We start from the raw sequence: 18347 nt of genomic DNA on the forward strand, positions 1-18347 counted from the left end.
CACCTGCTCTAAATGCACATGCTTGAACATTAAATTATATCATTGCACTGCCTGCCATTTCACCTTGCTTGGCAAGACTGAATTTTGTATCACTGACAATAGATCGTTGGACAATTATGCTTTTGCTCATTTGTTTTTAACATTAAAAATCTCTTAGATTTCTTAAAAGAGTGTCAGATAGAGCAGATACATCAGAGCAGAGTTATCCCTGTTTAGCGGGATGGAGAGTTGGTTGGAAAACTGAAGTGTAAGAAACCTTAGTGGCCAGATCACCTTCATTGTGAACCAGGCAATTCTGTCTTCATCCACATCCACTGGCAGCCTGGCCACCCACTGTGGCCACTTCCTCTATTTGGCCATTGCTTCTGAGGTCAACTAGCAGCCCCTCTGGAATACTCTTGTTTTTAAAGCCTGTTGTGGGAAATAATATTTCAAGCAAAATCTGCTGCCATCATGAGTGTAGAGGATGGCATTTGATGTCAAAATCCTGGACAGTTGCTCTTTAGGGTTTCCTGAACCATCTCTGCCTTCAGTGTCTTTGAGTATCACTGGGAGTGATGACTTTGGAAACACTGGTATGACTGGTCTTGCTGCGGCCAAGGTGATCCACGCAATGTGGGGAACTGGGTTGATTCTAAGATTTCCAGGCTCTTATCGTCATTCATTGCCTTACAGCAGCAATGAGAAATGTGTGGCCTCCAAATGTTGCTGAGCTGAAAGTCCTAGAATGGGCCAAACCAGTGTTTCTTATATTTTTTTCTCTAAGGACCTCTTCCCACTTTTAAAAATTATAGAGGACCCCAAAAAAGCATTTGTTTGTATGGGTTATATTTATCTATATTTTACCGTATTGAAAATTAAAATTGATGTATTCGCTGACACTTCCTGTAATGGTATGTGGGAATGACCTTGGGAGACTAGGCAATGAGATGCTGCCTAGGGAATGGTCAGATAAGAGACAGCATAGCCCGCAGCTGGACAGTGTGCAGGGTAAGGGGCTCAGAAGAGACCCTTCCTAATTTCTTGGGGTATAAAGGAGACAGGGGGAGAATTGTACTCTCAGACTTGCAAGATTCTGTTAATGTAGCTTGACAATAAAGTAGAATTAGCTCATTTGGTTGTGTTTCCTGTCTGGTCCACCTTGTAAGGCTGACACATCCACTTCTCACAATTGCTTGATGGGATTTTAATATTGTATTGTTTTTCAACATATGCTGGCAAATAATTTTGATTTTGTGGACCCCTGAGAAGATCATGGGGGACCCCCCCAGAGGTCCTCAGACTACACTTTGAGAAACACTGGTCTAGTCATTGAATAAATAAATGTCTACAGGGCCATTGGTTGTCTATCCCTGCCTGGCAGCTATTGCACCTTGGCTAGAGCAGGATTGAACTAAACTTTTTTTCAGGAGTGCCTCAGGTTATATAGTGCTGAAGGCAGGGCAGAAGCTAACATGTTTAGCAATAAATATAATCTCCCTTGGAGAAAGGGCTGTTCCATAACACCCAGGCAAATATTTAACCTTCTTAACATGTCTGCAAATTTATGAACAACAACTATATTCCTGCCCATTAAACTTTTGCCTCTGTTTAACAAGGGAACTCCTGAAGGTTAAACATTAATTTTTTTCTTCATCCTAGGATTGTTTAGTGTCTGGAATAATAAATATTTAGCTAAGGGAGTCATTATTTGACTCTCTAAAATCCAACCATCAACTATTTTAGCAAGTCAGTTATTCTTAGTTTTGGCCTAGACTCTGAACACTGTACTGGTTCTTCTCCAAGGTGTCAGGGTCTTTAGTTAATTAGCACTCAATTAAAGAACTACTGGTTTGCTTATTAATCAAAATGCATGTGATTAATCAAATGACTCCATAAAATTTGCTTGCAATAAAGAAGTAGCACTTTATGAATGCAATCTAATAAAAATGGTACATTTTCCACAGATACAGTGGAAAAGTGAAGTATGTACAACTGCAGCCCTATATAAACTTTCATTTATATGAAATAATTCAGTCACACTTTTAGAACCATGTTTTCTATGCCAAGATAAGTCCCTAATGCTTTACTTAGACTGGAGGCTGGACTACTTAGCATAGAGCTTGGCAATTAATGACCTCTTACTGGCTCAAAATTAATCTATCTTCTACAGGGCTACTGCTCTTTTTAGCATAGAACATCTTCCAGTCCAAATGGCTCAGAACCGTAGCCCACAAGCTGCTCCATTTGGGAATGTCTCCTGATTTCCTTTTAACCATGAGATTGGATAAAGAAAAGGAGGCTATCAAACAAAGCCTGGAAGATATGAAACTCCAGAATAACCTTGCAGCTGCCCCAAGGCTATACCAACTTTATAACGAAAGAAGGAAACTGGAACCCACACAATACCTATACAAGTTATCCTGTCCCAAATATGGCCGGGCCTTCTCTAGAGCATCTTCAATGCCTTTCCCTCTGCAATCATGGATGGTAGATACAGATACCCCATTGCTTCTGATGAAATGAAACCCTAGAACACGTCTTCCCGAGGAACAGATTTTACAAGGAATTACACCCCCAGCTAATTCAACCCTTATTAAATAGGCTGCCTGGCTGTTCAGACCAATGGTATTTAGAATTTTTCCTAGTATTCAAAGAAATAAATACCAAATAAATACCCATCACCATTTATACAGTATCAAAAAAATACTGTTGGTGAACATTCAATCAAGAAGTTCAACTGAGGGCATGGAGACTGACGTTATCCAACATCACAAAGTGAGACAACTTCAAACCAGCCCAGAAACTAGATCAAGAAGTCCAGTGAGGGATCCAGTTGGACAGCAGGTCAGTCATATGTCAGAAGGTTACCCAGTTTACCTTTGCCTCTATAGCCTGACTTAACATGTAGGGACTAATATCTTGCCAAATCAAGAGCAGGGCTCCTGATCATCAATAAGTTGTCCCATAAGATCAATGCCACCCTATGGCCTCAAGCTCATGGTTGTTGCAGGATTTGAAAACCAGAAGAGCAGATCTCTGAGAGAGTGATATCCTGTCTTTACCCACCATACACCATGTACATCTACTCATCCACAACCAAGTCATGAATCAAAATGGATCTGGTGGATACCAACAGCAACTTGAGCTGAAGTTCACCAGCAATTCAACCACAAGGACCCAGGATTGAGTCAGTAGGCTAGAAACAGAGATCAATATTAAGCTGTTGATCTCCCTTCCCCTGCAACTCCTCCAGCAACCCCCACCATGTCTCCCTTGGTCTGTCACAATCAGAGTTATGCTACCTTGACCCCTCCCTGAAAACAAAGTTACATGCCACATCCACCATAACCAGCCCACCCACATACTCCCACCACAACGCACCATATGCAATTACTCGACTAGACCAAAAATATCACATCACAGACTTGTTCTCCCCCAGGTGAAGCAACTATCTGCATCAATAGATCAAGTAAATGTTGTAGCTCTTTCTTCTTGAAAGCTCAGGGTGGCTTATAGGAGGGTCTTACTCATTTTATCCCTCCAAAGTGCCCCTGAGAAAAGTTTGGATTGAACGATTGTGACTGGCCTAGCATCTCCCAGTGAGCTCCATGGTCTAGTAGGGCTATTAATTTTAAATAAAGTCCAAAATGTTTAAAGTGTAATGTTCGCAGAATCCAGAACTTATTTGATCATAAACCTATTTTCAGGCTGCCTTTTTCCCAAGTGGGGGTCTGTGGTTAGGAAGGGGGAAGCGCTGTGTTTGGCAACTATCAGAGTCCTGAAAACTGAACCGTTATAACTACTATATTACGCCGTAATATACTTATTAGCAATTAATGTACTGGTACTGTATTTTGACTACCTTGGAAGGAAGAAACATTTGTGGGATTTCCTCTTTTCAGTGACAATGTAACGTGGCTGCTCTGAGTACAGTAAAACTGAAAGTGGGGCATTTGTAAAAAGTCATGTGTGCCCGTTTTCTTCTCTAGCTGTCAGCCACATTCGTTGCTTTGATCCTATACTCTAAAATGATCCAGTTATGCTTTTACTGTTGTATATTGCTTCTGAAAGCTCTGCTTTATTTATCGTCCAAAGGACTTGCATTCTGTAAATGTAGTAAATAAGAAACAAGCAAATAAACTGGGTGCAAATGTTTTTGATTTTGGTTTTTTAAACATGCAGCATCTGACACCCATCGCTGTGATTTTTTGGGAGGCAAGGCACCGATTTGCTGCCTTCCAGTCGTACTAGAACCAAGAATATGCCACCCCAGTATGCAAGTGCTAAAAACAGGTTCCTCGAGAGATGAGCTGTTCCTCCCACCACCAGATTAGTAAGTGATGCTTCCATTGCTGGGTATGACCCCATCAGCTCATCATCTAACGGCCTGCTGCCTCCCCCACACTGGTTGCACAAAATTACTGCAGGCCATTCACGAGGCTGCATTGCTAAGGAAACAGTGAAGAGCCACCCCCATCCCCCAAGTCCAAGCATTAATTTGCCTCCTGATGCCAAAGAAAAGCATCATGCAAATACTGCATTTGCCAGCTGGAACAAAAACAAAACAAGAAAAATGGTGACCAAGGTGTGCTTTAAAAGGGAACTCCAACATGCTATTTTGTTTGTGTGCAAACTTCTTGCAACCACATCAGGTGGTTCATGACTTTCTGGAGGATTAGGCCAAAATGGAAGCTAGCCTTCTCAGAATCTGCATAGCTACTGTCCTGTTGGCTGTCCTACCTTTCCTCTTGGAGTTACAAAAACAGAAGCCTCTGATGTTTTTGCAATTAATTATTGAGAGCTGTTGCTAGCTGGAGTAAACAGTGATGGATAAATGGGCTGGGTTACACATTGTGCTACACCATAATATACTTTGTTCTATTTGGACTTGGAGATCTGCAAACCAGATGAGAATCCATGATTCACAAAACCATGGTTACACAAATCCTAATTTAGTAAGTGGTGCAAAACATGTATTTATCTAACATTGCGTGAGGTGGATTTCTAGGATAATGGGTGGGCACCAAATACAAATAGGAAGTGTCTCTGTGCATACAATTTGCCCTTCAGTGAACCTCGACAGACCCAGAGACCTTGAAGTGGGAAGAATTTGGGGGGGTTGCTTGTCCGAGTACGTAATGTGTAGGCATTTCCTTTTTCACACATTTGCTACCAGGAACATACAGGTGACCTGAACAGCTTTATCAGTTGCTTTAAGATCTGCAATTTCATTCTCCTCTTGCAAAGCATATGCCAAGGTTCTTTCTTTGTTGGACAGATTTCAGAGTTATGGATTGCAGCCTGAACTATGTGCTCTGAGACCAGAAACATTCAAGTTGGGGAATATGGAACTTAACACCAAAACACTCAATTAGTTTGTAGACCTGCACACTGTACAAACTATTCATTTGGTCATATTTTGTACAAAGCTCAAGCCACAACATTTTAGATGTTGAGCCCTTTTAGATGGCAGGTATATATTCAGCATTTTGATTTAAAATCCCAGGCCAGCTTGGAAGGAAAGAGAGAAAAGCAGTTGCATAAACACATATGTTTAATGAATCCAAGTAGATTCTCCATTACATGGCAAAAATGATTATCTAAATCACTGAAAAGCTGCTTCCAGATAGACTTATGGACCTAAAATTACTCTTTGCTTGAATTATTACCTCCTAAATCTTGTAGCTTCTTTTGACTCTTCGTCCTCTTGAACAGTTTCCATCTCAGCTGGTTCTTATAAGAACTCTGAAGTTTTAAAATCTGGTGCCTGAGAAGCCTTTCCTTTTTTTCCTTCCCCATCCCTTTTTTCCTTTTGTGCGTAAGGCCAAGAACAGGGGGTATATTGTTTGATACTGAATCATAAGCTGTTCCAGGAGCAGTTTGGGATCAATAGTGGAACAAAGGAGTTTTCAGATAAATCTATTTATCATGTCCTGTTTTCTCCTGGATGGAAAAGATTTGAATTCCTGCCCTGAGCAGGAGGTTGGACCCAACGGCCTATGTGCCCCCTTCCAATTCTATGACACTGTGGGCATGGGGCTTGTCTCCCTCTGTCCCCAATCATTCAGGCACTGTCCTGGTGGTACAGCTCTATCCATAAGGGCTATGCTGCCTCCGTTTTTACATCTGTGTTATAAATGAGGATGCTGAGAAATGTCACAGTAGAAAACATACTTGGCTGCTCCAACCACTTGGTTTTGCTGGCAAAGCACACTAGCAAACGCAGAGCAAGTAAAAGCAGCACTTCAAATAATCAAGCTCATTAACCAAGCTAGCAGCATCACAAAAAACTGAGAATGCAGACATTAATTTGGAGCTGAGGTCAAGTATCCCACACAACTCAACGCTCAAGACTCACCCTGCAGACGGACATCTGGTTGGTTGTCAAGGTGCCTGTCTTGTCGGAGCAAATAACTGAAGTGCATCCCAGGGTTTCCACAGAGGGGAGGCTCCTGACAATGGCATTCTTTTTGGCCATCCGGCGGGTGCCCAATGCCAGGCAAGTGGTGATAACTGCAGGAAGTCCTTCAGGGATGGCAGCCACTGCCAAAGCCACAGCGATCTTGAAATAGTAGATGGCACCACGAAACCAGGAGCCGCCATGCACAGGGTCACTGAAGTGGCTGATGTTGATGACCCAGACTGCAATGCAGACGAGGGAGATGACTTTAGAAAGCTGCTGGCTGAACTCATCCAGCTTTTGTTGCAGTGGGGTCTTCTCAGGCTCCGTGGCCACCATCTGGTTCCTGATTTTCCCAATCTCTGTGTACACTCCAGTGGCAATGACAACACCCACAGCTTTGCCAGCAGCAATGTTGGTGCCCTTGGGAGGAGAAAGGACATGTTAGATGAGGTTCTCTTGCTAAGGTTGCTCAACTTCTGACAGACCAAGGGCTGCACATGGCCTGAGAGCAGCTTTCCTGGGTTTCACACAAAGAAGTAGATGAGTATGTGGGGCCAAGAAAACAGCTAAACTTGATTTTTCATTTTCATGTATATTTAATCCAAATTAAGCATAGTTCACATGATCACTCTCCAGTTATGTAAAAGTTCTTAGAATTTGGTAACAACATTTAGAGGTCTCTGAGGATTGGGCTCTCACGGAAACATGGATGAACATGACTAAAAACTACATCTTGTCTATACAGTATTGCAAGAAATGGGATCCTTAAAAGACAGCTGACAGTTTCCAAATGAGCAAGAAAGAGAGTCCAGATTTATACCCACTCTGCTCTCAAACTGTGTTCCCTTGCAGGGCTGCTCTCAGAAGAAGTCTTGAATTTCCTCTTCTTTCAAGGCTTCATATTATCCACTGATGACAGATGCTTGTTTACATTTTCTCCCATTTTCCCATTCAGGAGAGCCCCCCAAGTTCAGATGAGCTCTGATACAGGTAGTCCTCACTTAACGACCACAATTGGGATCAGAATTTCAACTGCTAAGCGGTCATTAAGTGAATCTGTCCCAATTTTACAACCTTTTTGAGGTGGTCATTAAGCAAATCACTGCAAGTGTTAAGTGAACCACGTGGTTGTTAAGTAGATCATGCGGTTCCCCATTGATTTTGCTTGCCAGAAGCTGGCTGGGAAAGTCGAAAATGGTATCACGTCACCATTATGCGACAGTCATAAATGTGAACTGGTTGCCAAGCGCCCAGGGCTGCTGTGACTGTTGTTAAGTGTGAGGACCAGTCATAAGTTGGTTTTTTCAGCACAGTTGTAAGTCTGGACTGTCACTAAACAAATGGTTGTTAAGCGAGGACTACCTGAACTGGCCCTCATAATTCAACTCTTCAGAAGTTACAGGTGGCTCTTGGGTCCAGGTTGGGCCCTCTGATACAACCCAACAATGATCAAAAGGTATGCAACCAGAAAGATCAGACTATCAGAGTGGTGACCATAGGGCTATAGGTGACTCTTAGATTAATTTCAAAATCTATCTGCAGGAGATCAGTTCAGACCTTCTATGCAGCTGGCTGCTTGAGAGGAAGATCATAAAAGAAGGAGAAAATTAAGGCAAGCATCAGAGAGAAAAGGGGTCTCCTCCCTCCCAACCACATTTATTTGTCAATGTCAGTATTTCTCAACCTTGGCAACTCTAAGATGTGTGGACTCCAACTCCCAGAATTCCTCAGCCAGTATGTTGCTAAGGTTGAGAAACACTGGTCTACATGTTACTTATCAAAATTCCATCTAAGTTCTTCTTTGTCTGTGACATCACCCACTGCTGGCTTCAATTATGCCCACCCTCCAATAGATTACCTCCAAGGCAATGCAATTCTCGGCATTAAAGAGATTGGCTTGCCTTCATATACGGTAGTCGAATGAGAAGGGACAGTGCAAAGAATTTGCAACAAACTAGATGGCAGTTGCAGGGAAGAGAGAGGGAGATATTGTTTAACGTTTCTCCATAGCAAACATCCAATAAACAATATGTAGCACATCAGATAGAAATTATTTCTGGCTGTGTTGCTTTTTTATTGGGTCGCATTCAAAAACAGCAAATCCTATTTATAGCCTAAGATAGTACAATCTATTTAGGTTTCTACCATTTGTCAGTCGTACACAGTGATTCTCCAGAGACATGTGGATCAGGAAGCTTCACCCCAGAAGCTGGGCATGCTTACAAGGTGAGCTGAGGACACTTACAGAAAAAAGCATGTTCTTTTTATCTTGGTTAACAGCCCTCGGGTCTGGAATTGGATCGGTATGTTTAGTAACGGAGACAGATTCACCTGCAGAAAAAAGAGGGGTGAAAAATTCATTTTTCCTGCACATGACAAGCATGAATTGTTCAACAAGACGTTTTAGGTTTGGAATAAACCTGAGTTACAAATCACACATACAACCAAGGAAGTGACCCTGAGGTAAGAGAGAGGGCAAGACAAGGAAATGCAGAAAGGACAGATATCTACATTCTCTCATTTCTACTGATTACTAGCCCAGGTATAAGGAATCTAGTGTTCAGCAGATGCTTTGGACCACAAATCCCATCTGCACTAACAAGTATGCCATCTGGAGGCCACAAGAATGCCTGTCTAACTTCAACCTGTGGAAATACCTGCTATGCAAATAATGATGACATTGTTAAAGGGGACTACAGGATTTTACTGCTTTCATTATAGCAGTGTTTCTCAACCTTAGCAACTTCAAGATGTGTGAACTTCAACTCCCAGAATTCCCCAGCCAGCATAGGGAATGCTGGCTGGGGAATTCTGGGAGTTGAAGTCTACATATGTGTTCACAAATACTTTCCCTCCTGTAGAATAGAATGCCTACCTGTAAGAATGGACTGGTCTACCCTCAGTGTTGTGGATTTGATCTCGATGATCCGGATGTCAGCTGGCACTTTGTCACCAACTAAAAGATGGAAGGGCAATGAGACAGTTTGAAATTAAAAAGATGTGTGTCTGAAATCCAGCTTCAGTCATTTGCAAAATGATGAGAGATTTACAAAGCAACATTTAATAGGGATCTTCAGTGCTTTGAATTTGATTTCAAAAAGATGCTTCAGAGAATGCAGAGATGTGACTGTAGCACCTGTTTACAACTCCTTTGTAAGTTATCTCCTGTTCCTTTTCTCAGACTATAGGCTGGGGTGGTTTGCCATTGCCTTCCCCAGTCGTCACCTTCCCCAGCAAGCTGGGTGCTCACTTTACCGACCTCGGAAGGATGGAAGGCTGAGTCAACCTGAGCCGGCTACCTGAGAATCCAGCTTCCGCTGGGATCGAACTTGGGTTGTGGGGAAAGTTTCGGTTGCAATACTGCTGCCTACCACTCTGCACCACACAAGGAAAAGACCTTATGGGGAGGAAAAGTTTAATTTTGATTTTTTTTCAAAAAAATTATCCCTGCAGAGCATATGGGATGGCATTTCTTTTCCAGATCAGAGCTTCTGCAGTTATTTTTAAATATTTTTGTCAAAAATAGTACCACAAACTATGACCATAACCATTCAAAACTGTCTGTCCAATTTTTGTAAGTGGGAAAACATATTTTTTGTTTCTTAGGGTGGGGGGAGTATTGGCCATATAGTATTTCTTTTTCCTAAGGTCTTTGATTTTTTTTTTATTTGACCGTTGCCACAAGTAGCTGCAGCAGCAATTGTGTTAACAGCCTCACAAGATTCTACGTCTTCCCTCTATGCACCGGAAGGAGGAAATGGTGGCCTCATAAGCTTGATGGACGCTATTCTCAGAAAATCCTAGTATGGGGTAAGAAAGAAAAGATTGCAGACATTTTCTTTGCAGAAAAAAAAAGATCTTCTTAAATTTTAGCTCACTTCGAATTCAAATCATGTTTTGCTTTTATTTTATTTTAACCCAGGTGTCTACAAACTTCGTCTCTCCAGAATAAAAATAAAAATTACTGAAATCTTACGAAGATTTCTAATGAGAATACTGAAATCTCATGAGATCACACAAGATGATGTCAAAATCTCATGCATTCTCACTGAAATCAGCTCTTTATTTGGGTGCCCAGGACATTATATGAAATTGTACAATGAATTTATTTATTGGTTTATTTATTTATTTTCCAGACTTGGGCCTGAAAAAGTTACTAGTTCCTGTTCAAGTGCTGTTAATTATTGTATATATTTAATCTTTGTCTTACTGAATAATACTATATCTTACTGTACTTATGCAGCATAAGTGTAAATGGAATAATTACATATTCTTGCCTCCACCCCCTTTTTCTGTTATTTTAGATTCTAAGATCCTTAAATCAAATATCTGTTTTATCTCTTTATAAAACACACAAACAGCACAATATTAATAAATCATCCTCATCATTAATGTCTCCAACGCTAGTAAATATTCTTTCAGTCTATTTTTATAAGTTTTAGTATTGGGAGTGGCTCTTTTGATGATCCTTTCTGATTGTCAAGGCTCCTGTTTCAGTTTGCCAACTACCTTAAGTGATCCTCCTTTAATAAAAGTGGATGCCCACGCTGGAAACAACCAAAAAGCTAGAACAAAAAACCTTATGGCATCTTTTTAAAAAAACTACAAATTTATTGTGTTATGACATGGATGAAAGCTTCTGCCACTGCACCATTCAAGATGCTACGTGATGATTTGTTATGTTTGCTGCCACAGACTAGTATGGGTAAACTAACTTCTTGGAGAAAAATATATTCCCAATAACTAATTAACCTTATTATAGGATAAGTAAATTACAGCTGCTGACATTGGGCTGCAGATAAGCAGAAGGCATATTTCCTTGTGGATCTTACAACATAAGAACACAGGCCAACATATACACACAAGGCAAGCCAATGGCTGAGACTGTACCTGCTACCTCCACAATGTCTCCTGGGACTATGTCTTTAGCTCGGATCCGCTGCACTCCGTTCCTGTCTGCCCTGATCACTTTCCCCATTTCTGGTTCGTATTCCTTTAAGGCCTCAATTGCACTCTCAGCGTTCCTCTCCTGCAAAAAACAGGGCAGCTTTTTAAAACTGGAGCTTTTCCAAATTAGCAGTCCCCTGAATGATCTGGGTGTCTCTGGGGAGAACCTGTAATGACTGCCCATTCAAAATAGTAATCAGACTCACACAGGTATTCTATGGATATCTAATTTAATAATGAATAGTGTGCAGAAACACAGGCAAAGCCGAGAATACCAAAAGCCCTGGATTTCTCCCAATTAATTCAGAAGCAATCTCAAACCCATCCCCACAAAGTCAGTACAATCCCATCCCCCTGCAGGTGTTCCTAATGGTTACTGCCAGTCTCTGGGTAACGTCCTTGACCAGTCAAGATAACCCAAACATGCATTCCTCTGTACTCGCATCATCCAGCTCACTGCCTGGCACCAAGGAGCAGTAGCAGCCCCCTCCTGTGCAACAACACCTGTCAACACCAGCATGGCATGGGAACTGGTTACGATGTTTCAGGAACATTGGAACAGGAACCATGACAGAACCTTTTTCCAGTTGAGATTTACCCCAAATAAAAGATCTGCCCCATCCAGATACAGATGGCATCTGCCACATGCAGGGCCTTTTTGGTGACTGCCCAGGAACGTTGCAGTATCTTGCTTTGCAACCCTATGGACTCGTATTGTGATGCTGTTCTACAGATAGAAAATGTGCACTTGTTCTGTTAGGTTGTTGAACCAGGTTCCTCCTGTTTTGGTTTATTGTTTCATACTGGATTGTTCTGATTATTCTTTAATTTCTTTTAAATGACTATTTTGGAAACATTAGCTGAAAGCAAGCATATTTACATTTGGAACAAATTTGTCCTCAATTTCCTTCTTTAAAAAGTTGCCCCAGCTATTTTTTGTAACCTCATTTACTTCCAAAAATATATTTCTAGCCAATGTCAATTTGGCATGTGTTCAACTGAAACTGCATTCTCTCCTATGTTTGCATCAATTTGAGGTGATAGTATGCAAGGCTGGAGCTGAAAATGTTCTTTGTTTTTAAATAAACTCCCCTAACTTAAACTAATTGAACTAATATCCAGAGCAGAACGACATTTATTTTTAAGATTGCGACATCCAAAAGTGTACATGGCAGCATTCAGCTCAGATATTATACACAAACTATGTAAAGGAAAATTGGTATAAAAATAAATAAAAATGTTTATGCATGCAGGGAGGGGAGGGGAGGGGAGGGGAGAAGAGAAGGGAAGAACCATCTGGATGGAGATGAAGAGGGAAGATAAGAGAAAATTGAGGAATCTTATTTAATCATTACAAAAAAATCATCTTCTATTATAAATACTGTACCTCCAAGTACAGAAAATGGGAGTGGGGATGGGAGGAGATTTTTCCCGTCTGTTTGGCAGATACTTTTGGAAAATATATGTGAAACTGACACAGACTGGATCCAGACTTGCAATTATGTCAAATAACTCCTAAAATACACATGAAGCTGACATGCATTGGCTACAGCCTGCATCCAACCTGAAGACACATCAAAGCAGGCAGATGACCAGCCCAATAACATACCTGCCACACTCCTACCACCGCATTAGCAATGAGGATCATAATAATCACAACAGGCTCCACAAAGGCTGTGGTGGTTTCTTCACCTTCTTCAAACCAGGCTAGAATCTGCAGAGGAAAGGAGGAGGAAGCAGGGGGAAGATGAGAAGGGAGAATTCAAACAACCATCTCAAAAAACAAACAAGATTAATGGCAGCCATAGCCAAGGGCTTCATTCCACCCAAAAGAAGAATGGACCAAAAAACTGTAACTTTCAGAGGTAGTTTAGGAGAAATTGTTTTTATTCATTAGCAAGCTTGTCTGAAAAGACAGAACATGTCCTCCTACGATGGGGAGAGGATGCTTGAATATATACATACATACATATGGAGCACTGCAGTGGGAAAACAGACTTGTGTTGCCCATGGAAGAGGTGCAACTTTTAGAATTCTTACCTGCTGTTCTACTTTTTTTTTAAAAAAGTGTGATTTTGCTTGTTAGTTATTTTTGAACCAGAGAGAGATCAGCTTATACTTTAAATCTATCATCTTGGATTCTCACATGAATCAGATTGAAGAACTTCATAGAAGGAAAGTGTCCAATCCCCTTTCCTCCCCCAATCTCAGAAGGCACTTTCAGCCCCTGAAATGTCACCCTAGAAGTTGGAGGAAGGGGGCTGAGGAACAACGTCAGAAGGGGCACAAGGATATGCCTCAAATTGGGATTCTAAATTAAATTAATTTAAGCTGGTTCCTGGAACACATTTTCAGCCCTTTCCTTCCCTAGCAGCTCCACTGTGCCTCATCCTACATTTTTCATAGCACAGAAACATAGCAGCTGGATCTGAAAGGGGCACTGAGGCTATACTTGCTTAGCATAAGAATCTAGATTAAAGTATTTCTGAGAAACATCTCTCCAACCTTTGTTTGAAGACATTCAGTAAAGACAGGCCCGTAACTTCCTTTGGTAATTACAGTAGTTCCTCCATTAAACTGCTGATACCACCTGGACATTTTTGCTAATGTCCTACCAGAGGCTGCTTTCCTGTTTCTTAATAATTTCAAGTCTCACATACTGCATGGCCAAAGAAAGCTTGTGGACTTCTTCTATATCACATCCCTTCAGGTGCTTGAGAAGTGCTGAACTAGGCAATAAAGAAACGCTTTGAGGAGGCCAGTATGAATGACAATGCCCCTCCCTGTTAAAAGTGGATATGGGTGCAGTGTACATTTTGGTTTTATTTGCATTTTGCTGTTTTGGTTGACGTTTTAATTGTTGTGAACCTCCCAGAGTCACACATGTGAGATGAGCACCTGTACAAATTGAAAATTGAAAAAATAAAAATTTTGAAATTTTGTAAAGCTTTCACTTTAGCCAGGCTGGATGCACTGCCCTCAGCAGTCCTTTTTGGACATTTTAAGGGTACTCCTATGCACCTTCGACTATGTCCATGCGGTGACGGCTCAATAGAAACCCTAAGCCATATGTTGTTATATTGTTCCCTATATAAGGACTCTAGACAGATCCTTATATACCAGGCAGGGGAGAGTGACTCCTATCTAATGTTACTTCTTTCGGACAAGGACCCAAAATATCCTCCCAGGTTGCCCAGTTTTGTACTACCATCTGCACAATATGCCGCACCATCACTTAGATTTTGAATTTCTTAACATAGTATTTTATTTCAATTCATTTTAGTATTTTCATTCTTAATTAATTTTGGATTGTAGTACATTAATTGCTTTTGTTTATATATATATATATGTATTAATGTAAGATGGTTACTATTGTATAGTTTTATTGTGCCTGGCCTTAGTGCTGTAATAAACATGAAGATGATGATGATGATGATGATGATGAAAAAATAAAAATAAAATAATGTTCTTCCATTCAGTCACCATCCCATGGTCTACAGCAGGCAGTGGTTCTTGCTGTGGCTTCCTGCAGTCCCAACCAGTAGAGTCAATGGTGGGGCATGCTGGGAGATGTAGTTCAATAATGCCCAGAGGGCCATTGGCTGCCCAGATGTAGCCTACCACATGCCGCAGCCTCCATTGACCATGCAGAAAAAGCTTGGAAAATGTAATCTGAAAATTGGGGCTTTTTAAAAATGGCTTAGCTAAGTGGTGGGTGGTAAAAGCAGACCAAATTCTTCCAGCAAATAATTTTCTCAGGTGGAGGGAAGTGACTGGAATCTCCTGTAGCTACACACCTGATACCAAAAGAAATACTTCAAAGCAGCAGTTACTAAATAGATGCTTCCTCAAGACTCTAATATTGTTTGTGGATTTTTTTAACCCTCTCCTCTTTCAGCTGAACATTCCTGGCCATATTCCTCAGCTAGCCAGCTGCAGAGTTTAATTTTCATTCTCCTGATGGCAAAGGAGACGGTCCCTCTTGAGTTAATGCTACATTTGGAAATGGAACAGACTGAATTGAACAGGCACCGCTGAATCCCCACTCATCTAGATCCACTTTGCGGGCTTTCAGTTTCTATCGGATTAAGCCCTAGACGTTAATAAAATAAAATTGAGGAGAGAGAACAGAAACCCAGCAGGATATACATGATTTCTTATTCAAATTGTTATAATCCGGCAGAACGGGAGGGGGGAAAACAGAGGAAAATGAGTATTTCCAGGATATATGTAGTTGAAAAAGGGCCCTTCTCTGAAAGTACATACTTGGTTGTGGCATGCCTATCTGCTTCTCTGTATACCCTTGCTGGACTAGAGATGGTGGATCAGCAAAAGGACACTACTAAATTGTCTTCATGAGACAGGATGGCCACAACAGTACACTATGGCACAGGCTGACATTAAGATATTATATTGGCAGTTGAACCTTTAATCCTTCTTCCCTTGACTGTCCATCATTAGCACCTTTATTGATATACTATTTCTCTTAAGAGCTCTTAAGAGCTGTGATGGTCGTAAATGTGAAGACCAGTCATAAGTCAGCTTTTTCAGCACCATTGTACGTCCAAACCATCACTAAACAAATGGTCATTAAACGAGGACTACCTGTATGAAATGTTATAACAAAAATCTGGAGGCACATACTTCTATATCTTGTAGCCCTTGTACATTTTCAGGATATGTTGCATATTAATCTAATCAAGGTTTTTGGTTATTTGCATGCAAAGTTTCTCAGCATCTGCAGTTAAAACAAGGGTTCTCGAACTTTTTGTATCATGGACCCCTTCAAGAGCCTGGCAAAACCTACAATCATGTCTAAGAAAAATGTATTTAAATTCAAAATGCATAAAAGAAAATTCATATAGATTGTATTATAAAGGAAACCAATTATACTCAAATTACTGGTTATTCAATTATTAAAAAATAACACATACATAAGTAATATATGTGCTTCTTTATTAATCCATTAAATCAATAAGATAATACCCTTTTTAAAGTATAGTAATTGAGAGAGATTTATCGAATTGAAGAACATTTTTGGAGTCTAGAAGCCATACATTACTTTGCCTATATACATTATAGAACAAGAAGCTAGATTTCAGTTGGATGTGAAAATAGAACTGTGATTTTTTTTTCGCATCCAAGTTCAGAGACACCCCGAAATCTATCCATAGGCCCCCAAGAGATCTGTGGGCCCAAGGTTAAGAACTTCTGACCGAAAGGAAGGGATAAAAGCTTCCACTCACCCCAGACATAGAACCACACCAATCTGTACAAACATGGCTGAGCTAGAGGTCCACTGAACTGGCTTGATATATGGCAGTTTTCTGTGCTGCTATGACATTTCACCCCTAATGACAAGCTGCCCAACTTTCTTTGAAAAACCAACTAGAAAAATCAAGCTTTTTCTGTAAGATTAGCAACTCATTTTCTGGATAGGACTGAACTGGGTCAGCATCAACATCTGTATTTGTGTTCTATGAGCTGAAAATTTGGTTACTAGGTAATCATTTGAAAAGCTTCACTTGTTAATTTTTTAAAATTTCTAGCCCTTATGCATAGACACATGTGAAAGGTGAGCAATGCCTCGCAAAGCAAGAGGTCTACAGAATAAAAATACCAGGCTTCAAAGGGTTTCAGCTCTTTGACCCTCCCAGGACTTGTTAACAGACTCAGATTTAAATCATAAAAATGCCTGAGTGAGGAAAATCCTCTTAAATACGCATAAATAAAAACTTCAGAATGCAGATTCTCTTACTGCAGAACTTATTTTGCTGTGGATCCTCTTTTCCCCCTTCATGGGGAAAATTATTAATCTGCAAAATTATTTATTCAACATCCCGACTGAGCTAAACATACTTACAAAGGAAACAAAAGCAGCCAAGAGAAGGATGCGTACTAGGAGATCTTCGAACTGTTCCAATATCAGCTCCAGAAGTGATTTCCCTACAAAGTTAATTTAAAGCTCCTGTTAGAATAATAAAAATCATCCCCAGAAATACCCCTTACATATGTATTTAAAAGGCAGGATGCATAAAAGACTATAGTTGTAATTTCTTCTGTCAGAGGAAAAAAATTGCAAGCTAATGTACACTTATTAGGGAATACATCTCACTGACTATAGGGGACTTTTGCCTGATCTTCAAAAACAAGGGATTGCTCTTGGCTGGTATTTATTATATCTATATCTATATCTATATCTATATCTATATCTATATCTATATCCCCATCCATCCCAACAAGAACACCAATAAAAATCCTGGCACACCCAATATTTAACATGTCAGGGAGAAAGCTAGAATGTAATCACTAACACTAGTTTTTTATATGCAGAGAGGTAACACCAGCGGAGAAATACCAAGATGGGGTATTCAGATTCAGGCACACACTGTCCAGACTACTGTAGCTCCTCCTGCCACAACATTGGCGCATGTGTGCAGGAACCATTGGAATTCTATCAGTCATGGTAAACATAGGTAAAGGTAAAGGTTTCCCTTGACGTAAAGTCCAGTCGTGTCCGACTCTAGGGGGCGATGCTCATCTCCGTTTCTAAGCCTTAGAGCCAGCGTTGTCCCTAGGGACACTTCCGGGTCATGTGGCCAGCATGACTCACGGAACGCCGTTACCTTCCCGCTGAAGCGGTACCTATTGATCTACTCACATTTGCATGTTTTCGAACTGCTAGGTGAGCAGGAGCTGGGACTAGCGACGGGAGCTCACCCCGCCGCGCGGTTTCGAACCGCCGACCTTCCGATCGACAGCTCAGCAGTTTAACCTGCAGCGCCACCACGTCCCTTCACGGTAAACATGCCCACCACATAAAGATCCTCTCAGAGTGACTACATGAACCTTTTCCCATTCAGATCAAATTGGTGGGTATCTCAAATATCACAATTTTATTCATCCTATGGGTGGCAAAAAGCAGCATACCTACAACATATTTGCAAAGTAGATTGTTTAAAAGATAGCAATGATCCCAAGATCAGTCGAAAGAACTTCAGGGATGACCTGTGGT

At 40.9% G+C, this 18347-nt stretch overlaps 1 protein-coding gene across 1 annotated transcript in view; it reads right to left on the reverse strand.

Annotated features, from left to right (window-relative positions):
- The window catches only part of LOC134493520 (sarcoplasmic/endoplasmic reticulum calcium ATPase 3), a 60517-nt gene extending 43243 nt beyond the window's left edge, over window positions 1–17274 (reverse strand). Inside the window, exons 1-6 of the mRNA XM_063298131.1 lie at window positions 17196–17274; window positions 12942–13046; window positions 11276–11414; window positions 9261–9341; window positions 8631–8716; window positions 6341–6805 (exon numbers count right to left, since the gene is read on the reverse strand). Coding sequence (XP_063154201.1) covers window positions 6341–6805; window positions 8631–8716; window positions 9261–9341; window positions 11276–11414; window positions 12942–12980 — 810 coding nt within the window. The 5' untranslated portion in view covers window positions 12981–13046; window positions 17196–17274. The remainder of the gene's footprint in view (window positions 1–6340; window positions 6806–8630; window positions 8717–9260; window positions 9342–11275; window positions 11415–12941; window positions 13047–17195) is intronic.
- Window positions 17275–18347: the final 1073 nt, after the last annotated feature.

This window comes from Candoia aspera, chromosome 1 (assembly GCF_035149785.1).
Source record: "Candoia aspera isolate rCanAsp1 chromosome 1, rCanAsp1.hap2, whole genome shotgun sequence".
Lineage (NCBI taxonomy): Eukaryota > Metazoa > Chordata > Lepidosauria > Squamata > Boidae > Candoia > Candoia aspera.